The 27657-nt window shown below is 37.9% G+C and overlaps 1 protein-coding gene across 13 annotated transcripts in view; it reads right to left on the bottom strand.

Annotated features, from left to right (window-relative positions):
- CDC14A (cell division cycle 14A) overlaps positions 1–27657 on the bottom strand; it is a 210407-nt gene that overhangs the window by 108428 nt on the left and 74322 nt on the right. For all 13 annotated transcript variants that reach the window (XM_060412161.1, XM_060412179.1, XM_042251431.2 and 10 more), the window contains one exon: positions 6161–6240. In XM_060412161.1, the coding sequence (XP_060268144.1) occupies positions 6161–6240 (80 nt within the window). The remainder of the gene's footprint in view (positions 1–6160; positions 6241–27657) is intronic.

The following is a 27657-nucleotide window of genomic DNA, read 5'->3' as shown; positions in this document are numbered from 1 at the left end:
CTATCTATGGGGTCACACAGAGTCAGACACGACTGAAGCGACTTAGCAGCAGGGCTTCTCTTGTGTCCCAGCTGGTAAAGAATCCGCCTGATATGCGAGAGACCTGGGTTTGATCCCTGGGTTGGGAAGACCCCCTGGAGAAGGGAAAGGCTACACATTCCAATATTCTGGCCTGGAGAATTCCATGGACTGTATAGTCCATAGGGTTGCAAAGAGTCAGAAACAACTGAGCAACTTTCACTCACTCATTGTGTAAAAATTGTATAAATCTTACTTATGTTGAATTGGTTCATAGTGCTTTTCAGGTCTACTCTATCCTTCTATTTCTCTGTATATTCATTCTATTAATTTTTGAGAGTTTGATATTGAAACTCGAACTAAAAATCTTAATTTATCTACTTAAATAACTGTAATATATAGTGGAACTACGTAACTTTGTTCTGTATTTTCCAAGTCTCCTATAAATGTATTACATTTTCATAATTTAAAAAATAAGAGTTTACAAATAGAAAAACTCAGATAGTACTTTTAGTTAAAATAATACACTGCAAACATTATATTATACAGTATCCTACCTAACATCATTATAAAAAGATAATCTATGACATACAAATGAAAAATTACAGCACCTAATACCAATTCCTGCATTTTTATTCTCCATTTTCATCTTAAGGTGAAAGGCATTCATGGCATCTATCCCTAACATCTCCAATCTCCAGTTCCAGTGTTAAACCTCCTTCCTCAATATTCCCACACCTCCTAATTCCAAACGTTAATGAGACCCTTTAACTACTTTACATACCTACACATATACAAACTATATTGAGTTCCCTAGAGCAGGTACCTGGTTGTCCTGCTGCTGCTGCTAAGTCACTTCAGTCATGTCTGACTCTGTGCGATCCCATAGACGGCAGCCCACCAGGCTCTGCTGTCCCTGGGATTCTCCAAGCAAGAACACTGGAGTGGGTTGCCATTTCCTTCTCCAATGAATGAAAGTGAAAAGTGAAAGCGAAGTCACTTAGTCGTGTCAGACTCTTGGTGACCCCATGGACTGCAGCCTACCAGGCTCCTCCATCCGTGGGGTTTTCCAGGCAAAAGTACTGGAGTGGGTTGCTATTGTCTTCTCCATCTGGTTGTCCTGATAATCTTTAAATCCATAGACTATCATAGTGACATACACAGAAAAAGCAATAAATTAATTAGGGTATGTATTATTCCCTGGCACACAAATAAAAAAGAGTCCAACCCTAGTCCTTGAGAGAAGACTCTGCTATATTTGATGGAAAGTCAGCTCTGCAAACAAATAATCACAGTATAAGACATTTGTTTTCATGGTTTATGTAGCAAACATAATGGTTCATGAACAAAATGTAATAGTAAATTATAGGCACAGGACCTGCCAAGCTTCTCTAGAAAAATGAGCCAAGTCACTACAGAAGAGACTGCTCTAATAAATGTTTGTTAAATCAAAAAAATGTTGAAGAACAGCATTATTTAAATTTAAACCTTAAAACACTTTCATTAGAAAGACACTAAAACTATGTATAGCACAAATAGCAACACAGGCATTTCAGTAAAGAGGGCATTTAAAGATACCATTCACACTTCAACAGGCCTTCAAAACTGTCTTCATTTTTCTTAATTCTTAGACGATAAAACAATCACATTTAAATAGAAGTTCCTTTTGCAAATTCCTATTTTTTAAATAGAAGTGTTAATGCAGAAAGATAAATGCAGAATTATGCAAATTAATACAGAATCAATGCAGATTAATGCAAAAGCATTAATGAAGAAAGGATTTTTAAAAAATCTAGAGAATGAACACAGAAGTGTAATTTAACAATAAATGGAATGAAAACCTAGATCAAAGGAAGGCCAAGGTGATGATGGCTCACCAGAACTAGTATAAAAATGATTCTTACTAGTACTGCGTCAACCTTAAGTTGATCTGGGCTGTAGACTAAAATCAATTCACATCTTATCTCAGTATTAGGAGAAAAAACTGTTTCTATAATAAAATTCCAGAAAACTAATAGTATTCTTTCAACTAAAATTTTCACTGAATTATAAATGCACATTGTGTGGTATTTTCTGCTTCAAATATATGATTTACAAAGAGTATGGATTTAGAAATGCAACTTAATATAAATACAACTTATGGTGTTATCAAAAAATACAACATACAATATGTTCACGATCAAACTTTTAGTTGGAAATAGGTGCCTAAACTAAGAAAAAAATGTCTGATGCCTGTGTTAAGCATTCTTTTTTTCAGGTAAACAAATTACTCAAACTTTTTATGTCTAACAGCAATGCTATCATATTCTCCAGAGCATTATCTCAGTTTCTTCTAACAGACATTTGAGATCATCTGAGTTAAAAAGCTACAGTTTAAAAGACAGGAAATGATCTAAATGTCTACCTGAGAGAGACTGGTTAAATGCACTTTGTACATTATATAGCAGTATGACAAAATGAGGAGGGAAGCTCTCTATGTACTGCTGTAAAAAGATATCCAAGATGAGTTAAGGGGGAAAAAAATCAAAATGCAGAATAGTACATATAATACGTCACATTTTGTGATAAAATGGGAAAAATAAGACTTTTTTAGACTTAAAAGACTAAGTAATATCTTTATTTGCTTATATATGCATAAAGAAACTCTAGAAGGATATAGAATAATCCAATACCAGAAGATACTGGAAAGGACCAGATAGATAAGAATCAAGAGTGGGAGAGAGATTTTTCAATAATACCTTGTTATATGTTTTTAAAATATTTAAACCACATTAGTGTATTTAAGCACATAAATATATTCAAATATTTAAATAAAAACAATTTGGAAAAATAGGCTACATCTATAAAAATTATGATTTAATTCTATGTTCTACATAGTAGTAATAATTTTCTTACTATCTTTTCTTCCATTCCAATCTTATCAATTATTGAAAAATGCTAGTTCTCAGGAAACTAATTACCTATCACAAATAAGCTAAAATACAGTTATGCTTAAAGGAAGAATTCATTCTTTCCTTCTCCTCCTCAATATCTTCATCTAAATTGACAATTAAGCATAACAAGGCTCATCTGGCTTGTGAAACAAATACATCTCCCATGAATTTTAAGTGGATAACATTAAAAGCGTAAAAATGAATATATATTTTCCACTTAAAATGCTTGAATAGACACATTGCCCACTGGGCCTATTGACTGGAATGATAATTTTACCAGTGTTACAGCATTACAATCCCAAGGTGCATGTGCTGTTTTCAAAATAACAACAAAAACTATATTTTTCTGATTTAAAAAAAAAATTTAAAGAATCATCACTGTCTCAAGGAAAAGTACATCTATGATCCCTTCACAGTTGTTGGCCCCTTTCTCGCCGTGGATGCTATGGTTCCTACCAATGTTGGAAGTTGTCTCAGACACAGTGCCTTCCAGGACTGTCCAGCAGGGCATGCCCATAGCAAACTTTCCCTCCTCCACTCTCTACCTCCAAACCCTTTAAAAGTTCAGTTTAAATGAGTCTGATACTTTCTCACATTTCTGTCAGAATCTTTTCTTCTATTTTTATACAACCCAGTTTTTTAATAATTAATTATGTGCCTATAGAGCTGCCTGCCCCTACTAGAATGTGTGATCGTTAGAAACACTTCCTATTCATTTTTTATCCTATGGATAATCCTTATGTCTTATTAATAAATAGTAATAGTACTAACAACAACAAGAAAAACAAAAACCAGGGACTGCAGCAGGACAGTGATACAGCATTACCTCATTTCATCACCAAGATAGCCTTGAAGCCATTGGACAGAAAAGGAAGCTGAAACTCAGAAAGGATAAGTAATTTGCCCAAATTACATGTACTTACTTACTATATACAGAAAAGAGCGGAACAAATCTTCAAACCCAGGCAGAGTCTCTGCCTTCAAATCATACACTCTTAACCACTTTGCTTAGAATTTAGGAAGTAATTAATATTATCATTACTGCAATGAACTGAATGTTTGTGTCCCCCAAAAGTCATATGTTGAAAATCTAACCCCCAATAGGATTGTATTAGGAAGTGGGACCTTGGGAAGTAATTAGGTTATGAGGGTGGAGCCCTCATGATTGAGATGAATGCTCTTTTAAAAGAGAACCCCAGAGACTTTTTCTGCCCTCTCTCCACTATGTGAGGACAAGCAAGAGGTGAGCAGGCTGCATCCCTGAAGAGGCCTCTCACCAGAACTTGACGATGCTGATCCCTGATCAGACTCTAGAACCATGAGAAATAAACCACCCAGGCTATGGTAAACAATTATGCTTTTCCAAAAAGCAGAATTATATTGTACAAAGAACTTTCAAATTCTAGAAGGCATTAGGAGTGGAAATAAATAACTGCTTTCTCATCACCATTAAAACTCTTCTCTCATAATCCTGGGCTTCCCAGGGGGCGCTAGTGGTAAAGAAAAGTGAAAGTGACAGTTGTACAATCACGGGGTCTTACTCTTTGCAATCCTGTGGACTGTAGCCCACCAGGCTCCTCTGTCCATGGAATTCTCCAGGCAAGAGTCCTGGAGTGGGTTGCTATTTCCTTCTCCAGGGGATCTTTTCCTGACCCAGGGATCAAATCTGGGCCTCCTGCATTGCAGGGAGATGCTTTACCAACTGAGCCACGAGGGAAGCCCAGCGGTAAAGCATCTGCCTGCAATGCAGGAGACCTGGCTTTGATCCCTGGGTTGGGAACACCCCCTGGAAAAGGGAATGGCTATCCACTCCAGTACTCTTGCCTGGAGAATCTCATGGACAGGAGGGCCTAGCGGGCTACAGTCCATGGGGTCGTAAAGTGTTGGACACAACTGAGCAACTAACACGCATTTCTCATAATCTGCCCTCTTTTATCTGCCCTTCAATGTCTAACTAGCTTATCCTCTGGGCTGCTTGAGGATATTTTCCTCTCACTGTCCCAATTCCAGTACTTCACCCCTTGCTTTCACTGAGAAGCTGAAGCATACTAGGCACTGTCACCCCCTATTCCTCCTCTCCACCTTGACACCCACCCTGTGTCTAATAATACTCCCTTCTGTGGTCAAGAAACAGAGGTGGGAATCCTCTGCAGCCTTAATTTATTCATTAGAATAAATATTTACAAAAAGCACCTTTAAGTGTGAGGCACTGGGACCTGCTTTCTGTGAGTTTCCAGGAGAGTAATGAAGACAAAGAGGTCTCCTCAATTTTTCCTGTTCTTTTGTTTCTTTATTGTTGGTAATTTTTATATTATTAACAATAATAAGCAATCCATATGCTTGTAGATTTGCATACTAATAAAAAGGAAAAATATTAGAATCATTCCCAATTCTATCAGAGATGTCTGTTGTGGAGATTCTGATAAATGTTCCCTTCTTCTCTGCAAATAAGCTCAAGTTTATCTGAAATTTTAAAACATCTTCAAATGATGCTTACAAAATATTGTTTTCCAACACTGTAATGAGAGACAGCCTTTCTCAGGATGGAAGCTAGATGTGTCTGCTGAACATGTGATTTAGGGTCCCCACTAAAGATGTGCATCTGAGAAGGTACTTTGAGGGTCTTATTCTATATTTCCAGTCCCTGACATTTGGTCAGAGCTCAATCAATGCTCACAAAATGAAGGAAAGAATCGATGAATCAATGATGTGTGAGTGAAAGTCACTCAGTCGTGTCTGACTCTGTGATTCAACAAACTATACAGTTCATGGAATTCTTCAGGCCAGAATACTGGAGTGGGTAGCCTTTCCCTTCTCCAGGTGTTCTTCCCAACCCAGAGATCGAATCCAGGTCTCTCACATTGCAGATGGATTCTTTACCAGATTATTGAAATTTAACAAATCTTGACATGGTCATAAACCAGGTCATAAATAATTAGGTCATAAACCAGGTACTCTTCATGCTTAAATCATCAAGATATAGAAAGAATTCAAGGAAAAAAATAATTCCTAAAAAGAGAAAGCTATTTTATTCTTACTAGATGGGGAGGGGATCTCTAAATAACTGAAATAATAAACACGAGTCTCATTTCATTCCACATAACATCACAGTCATAGTCTTAATACAGTTAAAAAACACAGTAATCCAACTCTAAAATAGTGAGTTGTCTAGCAAAGTGCCATAGCTCAAGTCTCACAAGCAGTTATACCTGAATGGAAGATAGGGAGGGGTTGAACCAGATAGGAGTGCTCTGTAGGCTTCTTCTGGTGTCTTCTTTAAATAGATTACCTAAGACAAATAAATAGCAACATTTAGAATAGACCAAAGAATGACACAAAGTTCATTTTAATTACTCGCCAAATTTGCATTTCCCTTCTTTCACTCTGAATGTGACAACTGTCATGGTGATAATGTTGATCTTTAGACAGCAAGCAGGCTGCCAAACTTTCCTTTTCAGCTTAAAGCTGAACAGCAGCCTTTGGCTTAAGGATGAGTAAGAGCTTAAAGACACAGGAAAGAAGTTGCTCAGTCGTGTCTGACTCTTTGCAACCCTATGGATTGTAGCCTAACAGGCTCCTTTGTCCATGGAATTTTCCAGGCGAAAGTACTGGAGTAGGTTGCCATTTCCTTCTCCAAAAAGACACAGGGCAAACCAATTAAGGGGCCATCCAGGGCTGTTTAAAGGCACGTTGAACAGAAATAATGGCAGGGTTTTCTCTGGGGAACAGAATAATTGTACCTCCATGATTGAACTGTGTGTTCACCAAAGACCAATATAGAGTTCTCTGTCCTTCACAGAAGATCTGCTGTGAAGTAATTTAGTTCCTGGTGAATTCTGAAAGACATCTCAAGGTACAGGACCCATGGGAGATCTACTGAGTTCTCTGCTCTGAGGAATGCCTATGTTGTTCTCTAAACAATAAAATCACAGTGAAATGCGAGGAAATGCATGCAGGTAAGAGCACTGGAAAACATACTGGCTTGGCTCTTGATGTCAAGGATGTTTAAATCCCTCCAGACCAAACCACTATGGAGAACAGTGTGGAGATTCCTTAAAAAATTGCAAATAGAACTACCTTATGACCCAGCAATTCCACTGCTGGGCATACACACCGAGGAAACCAGAATTGAAAGAGACACATGTACCCCAATGTTCATCGAAGCACTGTTTATAGTAGCCAGGACATGGAAACAACCTAGATGTCCATCAGCAGATGAATGGATAAGAAAGCTGTGGTACATATACACAATGGAGTATTACTCAGCCATTAAAAAGAATACATTTGAATCAGTTCTGATGAGATGGATGAAACTGGAGCCAATTATACAGAGTGAAGTAAGCCAGAAAGAAAAACACCAATACAATATACTAACACATATATATGGAATTTAGAAAGATGGCAATGATGACCCTGTATGCAAGACAGCAAAAGAGATACAGATGTATATAACGGACTTTTGGACTGTGAGGGAGAGGGTGGGATGATTTGGAGGAATGGCATTGAAACATGTATACTATCATGTAAGAATCGAATCACCAGTCTATGTCCGATGCAGGATACAGCATGCTTGGGGCTGGTGCACGGGGATGACCCAGAGGGATGTTGTGGGGAGGGAGGTGGGAGGAGGGTTCATGTTTGGGATCACATGTACACCCGTGGTGGATTCATGTCAATGTATGGCAAAACCAATACAGTATTGTAAAGTAAAATAAAGTAAAAATAAAAATAAAATTAAAAAAATCCCTCCAGACCAGCAGGATAAACTATCTTAAATAAAGAAACAAGTAAAAAAGAGTTCTTAAAACCAGTAAACTATTTCCACTTAATCAATTTATTGACTATATATAATAGATGCAAAATATGAAGAATTGCCACCTTTCTTAATAGAATTTATGTTCTTGAGAGGCAAAAACAATAATTAATAAATTATTTATTAAAAAATAAATATAGTCTGAAATACGTGCTGAAAAGGAAATAAGCAGAGTCCTGGAATAAGAGAAGACCTACTTAATACCTCAAAGTAGTCAGGAAGGGGTCTCTGGGAAAGATGTAGGAGGAGACCCATAGAATAGCTAAGGGAAAGAGGGGACAGAAAGGGCTAGGTCCTTGAGTGGGGACAGTGCTTGGTGAGCCGGACAGAGAGGATCAGAGGCTAGGGAAGGGGGAAGAAGGGAAAGTCACTGAAGAGCCCTGCAAACCATGATGAGAGTTTGATTTTATTCTAAGTGCAGTTTAATATTTTAATTCTCAGACAAGAGCACTGATCCTTTTCCTCTAGAGTTTGAATCAAATTTGATCCCTAAAATCCTCTCTACCTAGAATTAATGGCATTATTTCCTTAATATGTCCCAACATCAAAACCCTATGCATGGAACTTCCCTGGAGGTCCAGTGATTAAGACTCCATGCTCCCAGTACAGGGGGAACAGGTTGGATCCTTGGTTGGGGAACTAAGATCCTAAATACCACATAGAACAGCCAAGAAACAAAAATTAAACAAAAAACCCTATGCATTTCAACAACAAAAATGACAAGAGTCCCAGTTCTTAAAAAGTAAGGTTTATTCTCTGCTTACAAAGTTTCTTTGAGCTTTAAGCTATTCTAGTAGCAATATATTACATGTATTTAATTATTAGTAAGTTCAAGACTAGAAAACAACTCAATTCTCTAAAAATAGAAAGCTAAAATAAATATATAAAAAATACTTCCAACTTTTATTAAGAAAGTTCCATATTCCTATGGCAAGTAAACAAGGTCTGATAAAGCACATACCAAACAAACTGAACTGAATAGGAAACAAAAACAGCAGAGGAAATGAAACCATGGTAAAAGAATGATCAAGACAGGAGACAGATTCCACCAGTGGAGAACCACATCTCAAGTTGCAGCTAAAATGATTACAAAAATTCACTTAAACAAACCCTAGCTTTAAAAACCATTTTGAGTAACCAACATTAAGGAGTTTGTTGCTGCCTAATGGGTAGATTATATAATACTCAACAGGGTTGGTTATAATGAATGATTTTTCAAGCCTGAAGATGCGGCAGTTATTTGCAAGTTGACCATGCCTGCTAAGAGAGAAAGCTGTTTGCAGAAAGCTCCTGTGTTTGGACTAGATAATTAAAGCTTATACAACCATCTTTGAAAAGCAAAATACATTTCCCTTCTCAGGAGCAATTACATTAATTCCATTTAATTTTGAGGCAATCATTCTACAGGAGGGAGTTAACAGCCCACATGAAAGACTTCTCTAGACCGGTTACCCCACTGAGTTTCACTGCTCATCTTACCTGCATGACTTAGCACACATGACCCATACTCTCACACTGTAAGATGAGAGTCTTTGTTTTTATTTTTATCCCAGTGCTAAATCATTAATAAGTGCAAAGTGACACTCAACAGAGGCCATCTAAATTCCAGGAATATTCCAGGGGCAGGTAGATGCAATGTCGTTTTACAACCTGATGATAGGTACTTAGGAGAGTGGTGAGATATTCTAATAAAGCAGTGCATCACTGAATACATGCATGGGGGTCATTAAAATGACAAATTCCATCTTTCCAAGAGAAAAAATGTCATGGATTCTTATGCCAGGCCTTCCCTGATATGTCACTGATTAAAAAGAGACGGAGAGAAAGACTAGAGTTCAGAAATAAAACAAATGCATTAAGCCTTTGCTGTTGAGGAACCTGAAGCTCAGAAAGTAAGGAACTTCCCAACCTCTCATGGCTGCTCTGTGATGCAGTCAGAATTCCAACTCAGATCTGGGTCCAAAGCCCCCAGTAATTTCACACATCACACCTGCTTAAAAATACGATGCAGGCGATGCCAGCAAGATCTGGGACAACAGAGGTCCTTACTCTTCCAACGTACAAAAGCCATCACACTTGGCTTTTAAAATTATGTGACTTCAAACTGTTGATAGGAGTTGTGTGTAAGGAATAGGGCTGGAGAAGGATTAGTGGGAGGAAGGAGGACTTTATATTTTCTACTATCTTCACATTTCTTGTATTTTGTACTAATGGCTATTCATTTATTTTTTTAATGTGGAATAACTAAATCATTTACAAAGTATTAAATGTGTATCTTCCTAAAAATAAAGTCTATATTTAACTAATACTCAAAAAATTGTTCCCAGATACTCTCATATTTCTAAAAGTAATTGCTGAAAAAAATTAACACCAAAGCATCTTCCAAATATCCTGATTTTCTTTTTCTGTTTCTCAGGAAAAAACAATAATACCCTTCTCACTAGATATTAGCATATATGAATCCAAACTGGAAGAATCTTCCCCAACTTTTGATTGATAACATTTAGCAAAAGCCCTTTGTACAGTGCTTGGTCTTGTTGTTGTTTAGTCACTAAGCAGTGTCAACTCTTTTGTGATCCTATGGACTGTAGCCTGCCAGCCTCCTCTGTTGATGGGATTTCCCAGGCAAGAATACTAGAGTGGGTCACCATTTCCTTCTCCAGGGGATCGTCCCTACCCAGAGATCAAGCCCACATCTCTTGCGTTGGCAGGCATATTCCTTACCACTGAGCCACCAGGGAAGCCCTTTAACAATTTACCCTGAAATCAGTGAGTACATGCATGCCTTTTATAAAATTTTCCCACTCTTTGCCGGGAAGTCCTATAACTCTTCTCAATAGAATCACATTTGATATATATGTTCTTACGCCTAACTAACTTAGTGAAGTGAAAGTTGCTCAGTCGTGTCTGACTCTTTGTGACCCCATGGACTACACAATCCACGGAATTCTCCAGGCCAGAATACTGGAGTGGGTAGCCTTTCCCTTCCCCAGGGGATCTTCCCAACCCAGGGATCAAACCCAGGTCTCCCACTTGCAAGCGGATTTTTTATCAGCTGAGCCCACATTTAGGAGTCAACCAACTAGACTAATTTTTTTCTGCTTCATTAACACTGATGCAATGTGGGAAAAATGGGTTTGATCCCTGGGTTGGGAAGATCCCCTAGAGGAAGGCATGGCTACCCACTCTGGTATTCTTGCTTGGAGAACCCCCATGGACAGAAGAGCCTGGCGGGCTACAGTCCATGGGATTGAAAACAGTTGGACACAACTGAGCAACTAAGGGCACACACACAAAAAACACTGATGCCACATACCAAGATCCAAATAACTCTTTTAACTTTTAATAAAAGATTCTTAAAGAGCTAACATTCTAACATATATGTATGACCAATAGCTGTGAGATTTTTATTTAACAATTAATTAAAATTACAGTACTATAAGCAAGTATAATATATATTATTTTCCAATAAGCCAATGTTTCACAAACTTCAGCTAATCATGCATCAACTTTCTCAACTTCTGCCACCACACACAGTACCATGTATTATCATTTCTATTTATGTTCTTCTCTTTATAGACACAATCTTTTAATTTAATTCATTCTAAAGTAGTTTATACCATTTCTATAAATGGAAAACTAGTATCACTTGCCAGAGTCTACACACAAATGAATTTTAAAATATATAACTCTTAAAAATAAAAAACGTTTGTGAAAATTAATTGCACATACAAGTATGAGTTCACTTCTGAGGTCTCTATTCTGTTCTACAGACCTGTGTGTCTGTCTGTTTTTGTGCCAGTACCACATTGCTTTGATGACTATAGCTCTGTAGTATAGTCTGAAGTAGAGCAAGTGATACCTTTAGCTCTTCTTTTTCAAGATTGTTTTGGCTGTTTGAAGTTTTTCTGTCTCTGCACATTTTTTAGAATTATTTATTCTAATTCTGTGAGAAGTGCCTTTAGACAGCTAATCTACAACAAAGCAGGCAAGAATACACAGTGTAGGAGAGACAGCCTATTCAGTAAATGATGTTGGAAAAACTGGGCAGTTATAATGCAAAAGAATCCAAATGGAAAACTCTCTCACATTACGCACAAAAATAAATTCAAAATGGATTAAAGACTTAAATATAAGACTTGAAACCACAAACTTCTGGAAGAAAATGTAGGCAGTACTCTCTTTGACACTGGTCTTAATAATATCTTTTTGGCTATGTCTCCTCAGGCAAGGGAAATAATAGCAAAAATAAATGGGACTACATTAAACTAAGAAGCTTTGGACAATGAAGGAAACTATCAGAAAAACAAAAAGACAACCTACTGAATGGGAGAAGATATTTGTAAGTGATATATCTGATAAAGGGGTTAATATCCAAAATATACAAAGAACTCATACAACTCAACACCCAAAAAATAAACAACCCAATTAAAAAATGGACAGAGGATCTAAATAGATACTTTTCCAAAGAAGCCATTCAGATGGCCAAGAGCCACATGAAAAGATGCCCAACATCACTAGTCATCAAGGAAAACAAATAAAAACCCCAATGAGATTATCACCTCACACCTGTCAAAATGGCTATTATCAAAAAAACAACAAATAACAAAGTGGAGAAAACTAAACCCTCCTGCACTGCTGGTGGAAATATAAATTGGTACAGTTATGAAAAACAGTACAGAGAGTCCTTAAAAGATTAAAAATAAAACTACCATATGATCCAGAAATTTCATCCCTGAGTATTTAATCAAAGAAAACACAAACACTAATTTGAAAAGACTATACACTGACTATACACTCCTATATTAACTGAAGCATTAGTCACAATAGCCAAGATAGAGAAGCAATCCAAGTGCCCATCAATAGACAAATGGATAAAGAAGATGTGGTCTCACACACACACACACATACACACACAAGGGAATATTACTTGGCCAGAATGAAATCTTGCCATTTGCAATAACACAGATGAACATAGAGAATTTAATACTGAGTGAAATAGTCACAGAAAGACAAATACTGTATGATTTTACTTATACAAATAATCTAAAAACACAAAAAGGAACAACATAACAAAACAGCGTTATAGTTAGAGAACAAACAGGTGGTTGCTACAGATGTAGGCAGTGGGGAGGGAAGAAGAAGAAATAGGTAAGGGAGATGAAGAGGCACAAGCTTCCAGCTGCAAAATAAATAAGCCACGCATATGAAATGTACTATGTGGGGAATATAATATATAGTATCTTTGAATGGCAGGGCCCTGAATAACTGATGCCTTTGAACTGTGATACTGGAGAAAACTCTTGAAAGCCCCTTGGACAGCAAGGAAATCAAACCAGTCAATCTTAAAGGAAATCAACCCTGAATACTCATTGGAAAGACTAATGCTGAAGCTGAAGTTCCAATATTCTGGTTACCTGACATGAACAGCTGACTCATTGGAAGAAATCCTGACGCTGGGAAAGACTGAAGGCAGAAGGAGAAGAGGGTGTTGGAAGACGAGGTGGCTGGATGGTATCACCAATGCTATGCACAAGAACTTGGCTAAGCTCCGAGAGACGGTGAGGGACAGGGAGGCCTGGCGTGCTGCAGCACATGGGGTCGCAAAGAGTCAGACACAACTGGGCAACTGAACAACAACCACAACATCTCTGAATGGTGACATACCACAACTAGACTTATCACGGTGATCATTTTGAAATGTATAGAAATACCAAATCACTAGGCTGTGTAACAGGAAGTAGCACAGTATTGAAAGTCATTATACTTGAAAAATAAATGTCTCATACAAAAAAGAGATCAGATTTATGGTTACCAGAGGTAGGGGCTGACAGGAGGGGTAAGTGAATGAAGGCAGTCAAAAGGTACCAACTTTCAGTTATGAGATAAATATTAGGGATGTAATGTACACCATGATAAATATAATTAGCACTATTATATGTTATATATGAAAGTTAAAAGAGTATATCCTAAGAATTTTCACCATAAAATTTTTTTCTATTTCTTTAATTTTGTATCTATATGAAACTATGATGTTCACTAAACTTACAGTGATAATCATTTCATGATGTATGTGAGTGAATCATTATGTTATACACTTAAACAGTGCTGTATGTCAGTTATATCTCAATAAAACTGAAGAAAAAAGTTAAATAAAATGTTTGTGTTCATGACACACATATTTGTAACAAATATGAAGTTTGGACTAATTTCATAGAACAGCAGACCAACCTGGTAAGCTAAACAAAATCCTCTTACAACTAATCTGCAAATACATCTAAATCGTTTCTTTAAACTATATCCTATGGTCATTTAATTCTTAAAGCCTGTCAAAAAATGGTACATGTGAATTTCAGAAGCAGCTTGGAATTTACAACAATTTTTCTTACTCAGATAATTTAATCTATCTGATATACAAGGGATGATTCTTTAAACAACACATGGCTTAATATAGAAGTCATGAATTTGCTAATGGTCCTCCCCAGAGATATTTGCTTCAGATCTTACTGTTTTTAGCTTTGTTTTTAGGTATTATTATTTCCCAAAAAAAGCCTGATGGCAAAGCCAACACCCACTCACCCACACACACACCCATAATTCAGAAACGTTTCATTTTTGAAACCTGAGTGTCTCTGTCAATTATATTTATATTTTGTGATCTGGAAAGCAAAAATACTCCTGAAGATTCAATTTGGCCATCTGAGACAGTATTCTTCAATCTTGGCTTTTGATTTCCTGTTATTTCACATTTTACTTGTTTATGAAAAAGGACATAAAATGCTGAGAACAGCCTTTCCCAGTCAGGTACTGCCACAGGAACACTAAAACAGCCGTGAAATCAGCATTACCAACCATGTCTGAGTCCATTAAACTTCTTCAAGATAGAAGTTTCCAGAAAACAGATGTTTCAACTTGAAAATAGTCTAGAAGCACTAAGATTTGCTGAATATAGAAGAATCATACCAAAAAGGAGGGACTCTCTTTAAAGGTTTCAGAAAACTAGGCTTAGCCTAGTTACAGCATACTTAATGTGGATATTACAAAGAAGTCCCTACAATATGTGCTTTGGGTTCTAGCCTATTAATTAGCAATCATCTTTAGACCCCTTTCTCCAGCCTCATATAACTTGAAATTATCACACTTGTACAACAGCAATTGAGGATAGGGATGTGCAGAGATATTTAAAAAAAAAAAAAAGGAAAGAAAATGTCGCTTTGCCTGGTGAAGCTAACCAGTCTGGAACATTCACTTGGTTTGAGACCAGTGCTCTCTAAATGGCTTCCCCATCATCCCTCTTTCCCATCAGGTTCTTCCCCATCACTCAGATAAAATCTCAAAAGTCATTTTTAACGCTGGCCTCTCTGTCTCACTCTACCCACCCTCATCAAATCAATACATAGACTGATTCTTTCTCCAGTCTCTTTCAATTATGGGATGGAAGCAGTTTTGGGGGATTTAAACATATTATTTGGGGAAAGAAACAGAGGATACAAATATATTTTCCAATTTTATTAATACATAACCACCACTAGGGTTCTGAGCACAGAAGGGGCCCTGAATTTTAAGTTTCATTCTTTTCCAGCAGATATGCACGTGACCTTTTTTTCATCATTATCAACTTATTTCAAACCCTGATCTCCATATACTATGACTCACACCATTTTTCTCTGCCCCCCCTTCCCGCCTTCCCGCCTACTCTAGTAATTCTAAAGCAGAACCTGAGAGACTCAGTTCTGCTCAAAAGTCCAGCCAGACTGTCAATCCTTCCCCAAGATAAGGTTCTAATCCACCTTTCCAGGTGAATTTGTCGCTGTTCCTTGGATGAACCCCATTCTCTAGCTTGGACTCCTCACCGTTCCCGAATCATACTTGATACCTTCTAGCATCTGAGGTTTGTTCTGGAATCCTCTCCACACCTTCTCTGCCTATTAAAATCCTTCCTGTTTCGTTAGAGCTAACTCAAATACTACTTCCATGATGCCTTTTCCTTTAGCTCAGAAACCCTTCCTTACTCTTTCTAATGACCATGACAATGATGATAATAAAAGCAAGAAGTTATATAGTTTATATTATGAGTCAAGCACTATTCTAAGCAATTTACATAATATGGATCATTAATCCTCACAAGCACAACGTACATTTTACACACAAAATGCAGAGAATCAGTTGCCTCAAGGCCACACAGCTAGGGTGCAGTGGAGTCAGGCAGCATAGCCCCAGAGGCCTTCCTGACCACTTCCTGATGGGCCCCTCACAGCTCTGTTGCAATTATTTTCCTTTAGCCTAAGTACGAAGCTCCTTAAGCTCAATAACCAAGTGTTTCATACTTCTATAAGCCTTACAAAGCCTCCTTTGCAGATGCTCCATAAATACATATATGTTTAGTGAATATAAACTACTTTAAACTGTTAAAATACAAAGACTACATTGACCCTAGGGGGTTAATTCAGCTTATTTAATATTCAGTGAATGAGATTTTTTAAATGTGTCACTACAACTTTAGCGGTAATGCCCAGAGGAGCTAATGAAATTAACTTTCTGATCCCAGCTATATGAAAGCATCAAACCAGGTACATAGAAACAAGACTTCAATGGTGTGCTAAAAGAGAAAGTAAGAAAGAGATTGATTTCAAACATAAGGGCTTTAGATCAAATGATCTGTATAAGCTTTTAGAAAGTATTTTGTGAGCCAAGACATGCCACCTGACTGAGACATTCATTCTCCCACATCCCTCTATCTGTTCTGAAGTTACACTCTGCCACTCCCAACATGAGATAAAAGGCAGGAAGCAGAAGGTGGAACAGAACAGTCACCGAAGACCAACATGTATCTACTTAATGCTTACAATCTGCATAGGAACCTGCACACATACAGGGACACAAGGAAAGTCTACACTGTCATTCTGGTACTGAGATACCGAGAACAAGGGTTCTAAAGGGGGCTGGGGAATGGTCCACAAAGACAGCAGACTCTTCCTGGCCTCACTACAGTATTTCGATGTCTCCTGCTCCCCTTGGCTTCATAGCTCAAGTCACTGTGGGAGGGCAGCTTTCTCTGGCACCTCGAGGAGCTCGGGCCCCTGCTGTGCATTCTCAAAGCTCCCTGCCCTTCTGCAAATTCTTACCCTCATTTGTCATCCCAGGTGTCTGTGGTTATTTTAGTCTGTCTCCCTGGCTAGGCTTGTAAATCTGAGAGCAGGATTTCTTGTCTCTTCTATATCTACGAGACTCACCACTATGCCTGGCACATAACACACACAAAAAATGTTTGATGGCTGCAGGAACAAACATGGGAGGGAAAGAGAGCATTTTATGCGAGAACACGCATCACAGAACACTGATCCCCTATCCAGAGAGTAGGCGCCCAGTGCCGTGGTTAGGCAGTCCAGGTCCACAGCCACGCTGCTAGGCTCTTCACTTACGAGCTGTATTACATTAACTCTCTGCGCTTCCATTTCCTTAACCTATGAAGTGGGGATAACACGGTAATTGCCTCAGCAGGCTATTTTTTGGGAAGATTAAGCGAATTAACAATGTACATAAAGTGCTCAGAATTGTACCTGCCACATTACTCATCTATATTGAGGGACCACAGGAAAAAGATAAACTTTGACCTCAAAATTATTTCTTTCTTCTCTTTTCCATCGCCTGTATCCATCTGAATATGGACCCATAACTGCTATTATTTCTGACACCTTAGTCCAAAGCCCATGTATGCATACAAACATCAAAACACAAGGCTGTAAACATCCCTCACGATCGCTATACACCAGAGCCGTAACACAGACCATCACTTAGTTCAGTCCTCTCATTTTTTTAATCTACAGATATTGATGCTGCTCTCGGTTCTTTCTGTTCAAAGGGCATCCTGAGTCCTGGTGACTTAGCATCAACAACCACAAAATACATGCACTGGCACCTGTTTCATCAATCCACTGTCAAACTATCAGAAAATCACTATCGGCCCACAATGCTCTCCAGCAAAGTAACCAGGAGAGAGCCACTGTACTCATTTTTCCTTATGCCAACTTCTCATAAACAAAACAGTAAGATTACCAGGTTTGGTTGTTTTTTTGTTTTTTTTCCAGAGAGGAGAGCAATTACCAGTTTTCTACAAGATGTAAAACCACAGAAGTCCATGAAATGAACATCTATAAAAACATATGATGAGGTGAGAAGCTCTCCAAAGAGCTGAAACATGTAGCTTTTAAAGTCTCTTCCTTGCCTGGCAAGACTTGGTTCTCAGACTTCCTAAGTGTCAGGGCACTTCATTTATAAACTGCTTTTTCCTGAAGAAAGCATTAAGCCTTGATTGTCATATACAAGCACAAACAAAATGCTTACTTTTTTTTATTTTTAGCAACATTTTTCTTCTTAATCATTTCCTCCCATTATAACCAGTGACTAAGAAAACAATATCTGCACTCAACTTTAAAATAAAATTTTAAAATAGGCAAACATTTTTCAAATGCACAGCCAATTCTACTTTTGTTCTAACTGCTTACGGAAATGAAAATATTCAGTGTTAAACAATCACAAATTAGATAGGTGAGACTAATTACAAACCACGAATGCAACTGTATAGTTAAAACAACTTGCATTATTCAGTCTATTTTAGGTTTCTTCTACTGGTTTAATTGAATGAGAGCAGAAGGAATGTATGTTGTCTCTTATAGTCTTTGAACACACCATAAAAGAAAGTCAGTCATTCTTCCTGTTCTTCAAGTTCTGACTCCATTATAAACCACAGGTTACAAGGCTTGCAGAATATTAGACAATGCATCTGCTTAACAAGTAATGGAGGCAACCCTAACTATAAAAGAAAGGCAGAACCTCATGCCAGGTCTCTGTCTCCATCGCTTCCAAATTATCCTCTTAAGAACAAGGTCTAGAAATAAATGTGCTTCTTGGTTAAGGTGATGTCTGCTCTATAATACTCTCATTTGTTGTGGTTTCACATTTGAATTTGAACTGGGGATTTGACAGTGAGTGGCCAGTGGACTTTATTCTATTAATGTGAGAATTAGTTTAAAACAGAAATACTCTCTCCACCATTCTCATGGGTGTAATTAGAGTGAAACCACTGGGAACTCTTTGATGGGTAATTTAGCAAAATTGCAGACAACATGAGCCATGTGTATTTTCCCATCTAACTGGATGGGAAACAGAACTTTCATGATCAGCTTGCAAAGATGTCCTTTCAGAACTGACAACCATAGCCAGGACAAACACATATTTCCTGCTAGTAGTGTCTCAGTGCCATGGGCTTCTCCTGCTTGAGGAGAGCTCATTCATGTTCCAGGACAGATATTGCTGAGCTTGTTGTATCTCACTGAACTAGCTCAGCCGCTTATTTAAGCAAATTAAGGAAACACTAAGCCAATATTCTTAGCACACGGAGGTCTATACGGACCCTTTAAAGGGGAAAAGGAGAAAATACTTGGTCCTAAGAAAAGCTGAGTCCTTGGTCTCACACAAACTAAGTACAAGGCTGTTAGGTTACAACTTATGGACAAACATAAGCCTACATATCAACTATCAGTCATCATCAGAAACCAGTATCTGCATAAAGCACAAAAATAGACTCTCTCCAGAATATCACCTGAATAATACATACTCTGAAACAAAATGGTTTCATGTTAGAAACTTCTCATGCTGACTTTCACTGCTTAATTCTGGGTATAGTATGAGTTTTATTTCATAAAACCTTTCAAATTAAAAAAGAAAAGTTTTTTTAAAGTGAGAAGAGTCTTTAAACCAAAGACTGAATTTTTGATCAAGCTTAGAAGTCAAGAACTATAACTTCATTTATGATGAAGATGCAGGTAATAGATCCGCTGCAATAGATCAAGAACCTGTGTTTAAATCCTCTTAACACCTATGGCCCATTAAAGAAAGTCTTTAACTTGCAAATGAATTCTATTCCAAAAGCCTATTTGTAAAAGCTAATATTTAGACTTCTGGAAATAGTTTCCCAAAAATAAAGTCTTATGGTTATTAGTCTCATAGCCCAGTCCAAAAACAACATAGTATTCCATATTATCACTAAAATCAGATATCTAAAACAAAATATAGTAGAAAACATTATTTCAAAAACTAAAACAAAATAATTCATTTAAATAAGTTTGTTTGCTTTTCAAATTATTTTCTCTCTAATGCTAGTACTTGTGGAAAGGTTAGGTTAGAAAAACATGAGGAGATCAACGAATATGTTTATAACGAGTCTAAAGCGAACCCCGAATTATTTTAAATGTTTGACTAGTACTTTATTACATCTAATTCCACTTCAAAATGCATTAGCTTTTCTCAATATTTGTCAATATGATTAGGACTAATTTCAAGTATGAGAGGAAGAAGATTTTCTCGATGCAAATAGAGCCAAAATAATTGGAAGAAAAATAAACAAGAAAAGTCAGAAACTGTCTGGGCACATACAACAGTACGATGGCCAAACTCGCCAGTTATGGAACCCAACCTGGGTAGGAGAGCAGTAAGACAATGACAACTCATGGCTGCCTAAGATTTCCTAGGAGAGAAGAAGGCAGACCACACAACCCACTTTATTCATTTTAGTAACTAGAGCATGTACCTGAAGGACCAACAACAAAAAAGGCTTTTTTTCTCCTTTTTGAAAATAGTCACCTTACTCTTTTTCAAATTGAAAACTTCTAAGACAGAAGCCACACAGCATGGGAACTAAATCTCAGATCTAGAATCTCATGGTAACTTGTAAGTTACTGCTCTTTTGAATTGACTCAAGAATAGAAAACCAACAATGAATACAAACAAGGAACTGGTTGTTCTTTTCCAGTATTTACAAAGAGTCGTTGCTTAGAGAAAGCAGGAGAAGCAAGAGCTTTGCCCACCAGTCAGGTGTTTGCACAAAGTATTCTGTGGCAATTTTACTGTGTGTTAGTCCAAACTGCTCAAACAGATGCCACGTAACTGACTCATCCCTCAAGAACATAATAGGATTTATCATTCTTAAATGTATAGACATTTTTAAGTAACCACTGAAAAAAAAAAAAAAAAGTAACCACTGTTACTTCTTAACAGTGTAAAGTAACCAGGTTCCCTAAATAGCTTACTAGTTTCACAAACCGTAGGACTGAAACAAGTGAAGGAAACTTCAACTTAAATAAAAGTACTTTAAATCCATCCCACAGATCTATTGCATACGCTGTTTAGTCAGTAAGTTGTATCCAACTCTTTGTGACCCTGCCAGACTCCTCTGTCCATGGGATTTCCCAGGCAAGAATATTGGAGTGGGTTGCCATTTTCTTCTCCAGGGGATCTTCCTGACCCAGAGATTGAACTTGCATTGACAGGCAGATTCTTTACCACTGAGTCACCAGGGAAGTTAGAAACCATTAAATGTATATCAGTTGACAAACTATAAAAACCGTCAACAAGCACTTCTATGGCTTCAACCTGATCAGCATCTTTTACAGATTAAAAGCTCACTTCAAGAAAATTTACTTACTGACACAGACAGTACAACTCACAACAAAATCTATCCATTTCTTCATTAAAACACATTGTAAGAATCCAACACCGCTTCATAATAAAAAAAAAAAAGAAAAGAAAAAACACTCAAGAAACTAAGAACACAAGTTCCTCAACCTGATTCATGGGCATCTGTGAAAACCCCACAACTAACATTATACTTAATGGCAGAAAACTAGATGTTTTCCCCCCAAAGATCAGGAATAAGAAAAGGACGTCCATTGTTACAACTTCTACTTAACATTACACTAGAAGTTCCAGTCAGGGTAATTAAGCAAGAGGGGGGGAAAAAAAGCAGTAAAAAGTAAAACTATCTCTCTTTACAGACAATATTATCTTACATAGAGAGAAAATAATTTTAAAAATCCCCCAAAAAACAACTAGAATAATTTCAGCAAGATTATAAGATATAAGACCAATATGCAAAAATCAGCTGTATTTCTATATACTAGCAATAAACAATCCAAAAAAAGAAATTAAGAACACAATTCCACTCATAACAGCATCAAAAAGAATAAACACAAGAGTAAATTAAATCAAAGCAGCACAACACTTGTAAACTGAAAACTAGAAGACACTGGAAGAAATTAAAGAAGAGTTATATTTTAGGGATATGAAAAAAGACAGGGAAGGCAGACATGTACATACACAGATCATCACAGCACTGCAGCATAAGAGAAATATGAAACACAGAGATAACTGGTATCAAGGAGAGCTTTGAGTAGAGTTCTGAAAGATGACTTTTTAAAGTCCTTTTAAGTGCAAATCAGACCATTTCAACTCTCTAACAGCTTCCCATGGAGTATAAAATCCAAACTACTCCCCTCACATACAAGCCCTGGCAGGGACCTCACACCTTATCACCGAATCAGCCTCTTCATCCTCTATGCTCCAACCACACGGGCCTTCTCTTGGCTCCTCAGTCATACTCAAGTTCATGTCTACCCTAAAGCCTTTGTATCTGCTATTACCTCCGCCTAGAATGTTCTTCCTCTTTATCAGCTTAAATGTCATCACCTCAAAGACAGCTGCCCTGAGCTTCCAACCTGAAGTAGCCAAAAAAACACCAGCATAGCCATTATCACCAATGTTTCATTTGTTCATCTGTCTCCCCCAGCAGAAAGTAAGCTCTATGACGACAAGGATTTTTATCTCTCTAGTTCATTGCTATATCCTTAGAGCCTAGAAAAGCTGTCTGGCACAGCTGCTCAATAATTACTTGCTCAATGACAGAATGAACAAACAAACCAGAGAGGAGAGAGGGAAAGGCTATTTCCCATTAAAATGAATAGAGAGTTTTTATTAAACAGTGAAGGCCATAGGAGCCCTCTATTTCCCTCTTTTGCTGCTGCTGCTGCTGCTCCTGCTAAGTCACATCAGTCGTGTCCGACTCTGCGACCCCATAGACGGCAGCCCACCAGGCTCCTCCGTCCCTGGGATTCTCCAGGCAAGAACACTGGAGTGGGTTGCCATTTCCTTCTCCAATGCATGAAAGTGAAAAGTGAACGTGAAGTCACTCAGTCGTGTCCGACCCTCAGCGACCCCATGGACTGCAGCCTTCCAGGCTTCTCCGTCTATGGGATTTTCCAGGCAAGAGTACTGGAGTGGGGTGCCATTGCCTTCTCCTTTTCCCTCTTTTGACTACCAGAAAACTCATCTAAAATTTTAAACCTGAGCAAGTCAGAGCCAATTTCTGTTACATGTAATCAAAAAACTCCAATTATTACAATATTGCTATTCTATATACCAGCCAATTAAGATAGCAGGAGGGGGGACTTCCCTGGTGGTCCAGTGGCTAAGAACCTGCCTTGCAATGGGGGCTATGCAGGTTCAATCCCTGGCTGAGGAACTAAGATCCCACGAGCTACTGGCAACTACCAAGTCATGCCTGCCTTGAATAAGACTGGTTGCAGTGGTATAAATAAATAAATATTTTTTAAAAGATTGAATTAGTTTACCTTTAAAAAAAAAAAAAAGGAAGGGTTAAAGGAAAGAAACAAAGCAACAGGTGAGACGTGATCAGAAACAGAGGAAGAAAAAGAGACGGAAATAGTGGGGGCCGGCGGGGGAGGCGGAAGCAAAGATGAAGATGGAGAGCTCCACAGAGGAATGCGATGAGTAACAGGCATAAAGGACAGCCAAGAGCAAAGTGTAAGAAAAGAGGTCACTGGTTATTACACACATGGTATTAACTTGGACTATGGGGTCTACCTAAGGAGGCAGGCTGCTAACGAGGAAGGGAAGAACTGGAGTGCCAACTGCACAGGGGGTTCTCCCCCGTCCCTACTGTGTCTCTTGTGGCAAGTCACTTAATTTCCCTAGGTCTCCTAGTACAATGAGGCTAGGAGACCCAGAGAAAAGGGTCGAGTTGGGCAGGCAGGGCAAGAGAAGACCTATCTAAGGTCTGTCTGTTTTTGTCACTTAGGAAAGAATTGGAGAAGGCAATGGCACCCCACTCCAGTACTCTTGCCTGGAGAATCCCAGGGACGGGGGAGCCTGGTGGGCTGCCGTCTATGGGGTCGCACAGGGTCGGACATGACTGAAGCGACTTAGCAGCAGTAGCAGCAGCAGGAAAGAACTGCTGAATACAGCTCCACGGGAGCAGTTCTTCAGAGGAGAAATTACTCTCTGGATGGCTAGAGTAGACACCCGCCCCCCCCAACTCCCATATCATTCTGTAGTCTCTGTATTTAACTCAAAGTCTACGTCAACTACTGTTCCTTTAAAAAAAAAAAAGGTAAAATAAAGTTTATCAAGGAAATCCACTTGCTCATATTCTGGGTAAATCCCAAAATTTTAAATTATAGTAAAATGATCTTAATCAACAACTAAAATCTAGCTTCCTCTTCCACAAATTGAGAAATAAAATACTGTCATCAGTCAATACACACATATAAAATTTAATCGCTAATATTTTTTTAAGCTTTATGTTAATGTCAGAGCCCAATGTCAGGCTATCCTAAAAGTTATTGTTTTATAATTCAAGTAAACAAAATAATTTTAGAAACTTTTAAAATGTTAAACACAGTGTGTCACTATTTCCATTATTTCACAGATGTGTTTCCCGAAAAACAATAAAACTTAAAATTTGGCTCCTGGCAAAATATGCAGCTTACTGCCAAAACTACAACTCCCTTACAGACAACTGAGACTTTTCTCCAAAGTTCAGGCATTTCTGAAGGGAACATACTTTACCACATTCAAACTAATAGGATTTAAGGCTTTTCCAACTCCAAGACACACAATAGCCTTCAATGGTATTAGGAGAGTTACCACATAAGCCTAAATTCTTCGTATGGGTGGGTCCATTCCCATAGGTTTTAATAAGCCTGGATTTTAAATTGAAAGCACTGCAGCTGAGACCTGGGTTACAGAAGTCGGGGGCAGGACCTGGGGGCAGGAGTGCTATGATGCAGACCTTGAGCTTGGAGTCTGTCTGCATCAATTCTCACACAGTTAACACAAGACCTTAGGGAATTAGAACCACCTCCAGGGCTGTCTCCTATCTTGTTCATTCCTTATTCCTGAAAACAACAGGGACGAGTAGTGAGGATAAGAATATGAGTAACAGTCATACTTTAGTCAAGGAGCTCTCTAGCAGGAAGAAAAGCAGAGCAAGTAACAGCAAAGAGCTCATTCTAGTGGATTATATTGCGCATAATTGGTTACAAGACAAGGTGAGAAAAGCTGTAATTAAGCCAGGCTCTGGGCCAGACAACAAGAAATGACAAAATAAACATAGGGGTGAAGAGAGGAAACCGGACCAATTATGGGGGAAAAAAATCAGAAAAAGTTTCTGAGAAGGGAATTGCGGGCTTTTGTTTCTTTTAATTCTTCAGACAACTTAGAAATTTCCCAAAGCAGGCCCCACTAATCGACTCACACACCCACTTGAGAAGGAACTGTAGTCTGATTCACCCTACAGGAGGTAGCTTCACATGGAAAGGCTTGTCTGTCTGCTCATCAATTTGGAACTATGGACCATAAATGTTTCTCCCCTATTAAATAACTCTCTGAGGCACTGCAGCAACTCTAAACATTTCTTTCAGGCTGAAGTTACACTTTCTTTGCCCATTATTTACTTCAACCATAATCTGCTGACTGACTACAACGCTGGTTTCAGGTGCTCATCATAAAAGCTTGGTTTTCCACAGTGAAAACTGAAAAGCCCTTTACTATGGAAGGGGAGAGGGGCTGGCACCAGCGAACAAGGCTGAGGCAGAGCGCAGCAGAGGAGAGAACTAAGGAAGATCCCGGGACAGAGCGGTGCTAACACAGACCTAGCAGCCAGCACGGACACAGGCTAGGTTTACGGCAGCAGGGGACACATTTGGGGCACTAAGCGTCTTCAGAATAACTCAACACACAGCAGCCGCAACAGGAGCTGCAGTTAGCTTCTCTTTTATTTAAAACTTCAGAAAGGACATATGGAGAGGGCTTTTCATTTATTAGTTCACTGCCCATAATAGGGGAAAGGTCACTATTTTTTTCACTATGTCAAACAGAAAAATAAGTCTTGAAATAAAATTTATATAAATTAAAAGCATGCATTCAACTGTACAGTTAAATATGGTTAAAATCATGTTTTATACTATGACTTTTACCACAATAAAAAATTTTTTTAAAAAAGAAGATATATGTGGGAAAACATCACTTGAGGTATATTTAAATAAAGCCAAAATTTGTGAACATCAGAAAACAGAAGGAAAAACTAAGTCTTATATGCCATTTTAGCTCTCATCTGTCAGTAAGTTTAGGTCTTCCCGTTATTTTGTGAGTGTAGGTATATAGTCACAAAAACAATAATCTGTGTTATTTTTATCTTGTAGAGTTATTATTTTTTAATTGATCATTTAAGCTTTTTGGATGACACTTCTGAGAGTAAAAAAAAATTAAAGCAGCTAAATTCTAAATTACTTCTTTAATTTCTCTTGCTGATTGTTCATTATTAGTGCATAGAAGTGCAGCAGATTTCAGCATGCTGATTTTATATCTAAGTTTAAGAAGTAAACAGTTAAACTTATCAATACATAAACTGACAGATTTGAGACTTTTTATTGGTGGATCTGTAATATACTTTCATTCTAAAACTATTTCCCCTTCAAAGAATTTCTATAACTCTAAAAATGTTTATATACATTAAACACTAAAGCATTCTTTATATAGATTATCTGAACATTTTAGAAAAATAAGTGAGAGACTGTTTCTTGGTTTATATTCATGTATTTCAGTCTGTTTCTTAGCTCTATCTTTATCTTATAATGTGCATCTGATTTCTTGATTTTAAAATGTATTTTAATTTTTAAAAGTAAAAGTACCTTCATTCACCTTCAAATCTGCTTGTGTTGTTTAATAAATGTAAAACTGCACATTACAAACAAGTATGCCTTCACAAACCCTTATAAACCTAAGGTTTAAGATTAGACATCATGAGGTCAGGCTATTATATGCCATGAGCACAAATGTATAAATTAAACTGGACAGGCACTCACATAACAGAGCCAGAGGCAGGCTCATTGCTGGCTCCTCAGGGCCCCCACGGCTGACCCAAGCACAGGGGTTTCTCATTCAAGGTTGTCCCCAAAGAATAAATGCACATTTGGACTACCAGGAAGAAGGGGATGTGTAGGAGAGGAGTTTGAGGAAAACAGAGAGATTCAAATGGAAGTGCGATATGAAAAGATAAACTGTATTATTTGCGGGCTTAAACCAAACTTAGATTTTTCTAAGGATCAAGTAGCAACTGAATGAAAATCATGTGGAAGCCAGCAGTACATCTTGATATTTAGAGAGGAGCCTCTGAGGAGTTCAGAACACTTTCGATTTCCTTAAGCTGTTCATTTTAATTGAAGGCTAACCTAGATGGGCCAGACAATCACCTGCATGTTCGATGCCAAAATCAGTGCCCTAAAAAACATCCAAATACGTTTCAGATCTAAGCCCAGCAAGCAGTAAGCGCAGTAATTCAGCTCTAAGCACAGATTCTCCAATGGCTGTGAGCAACAAAATCAATTTAATGGATAAAGACTTTTCTTTTTTTTTAATAAAATAGGACAGAATATAAAACATCAGTATACCTCACCCATCGTAATGTAAGAATTGTTTCTTTAATCTTTTGTTTCAATTATTCATGTGAATGGTGTGTGTGTGTATGTGAACTAAGCTACAAAGTAAAATATGCTTCTTACTATGGATTATAGTAAAAAAAAAAAAAAAAAAGCTTAAAAAGACCCAGTCCTGAATATCAGCCTAAACTATGTATGTCACTCTTTAGTTCTCCTGTGTTTCTATCACTCCTGACACTTTGAACTACTTGGGGACATCCACAGACATCACTAAAGCAAATGTGAGGAAAACTGCCATTTCAACCCGATTTGTACACAAACA

Source organism: Ovis aries, chromosome 1, assembly GCF_016772045.2.
Source record: "Ovis aries strain OAR_USU_Benz2616 breed Rambouillet chromosome 1, ARS-UI_Ramb_v3.0, whole genome shotgun sequence".
NCBI lineage: Eukaryota > Metazoa > Chordata > Mammalia > Artiodactyla > Bovidae > Ovis > Ovis aries.
The sequence above is the reverse complement of the archived record's forward strand: the minus strand, read 5'-3'. Positions and strand labels throughout refer to the sequence as shown.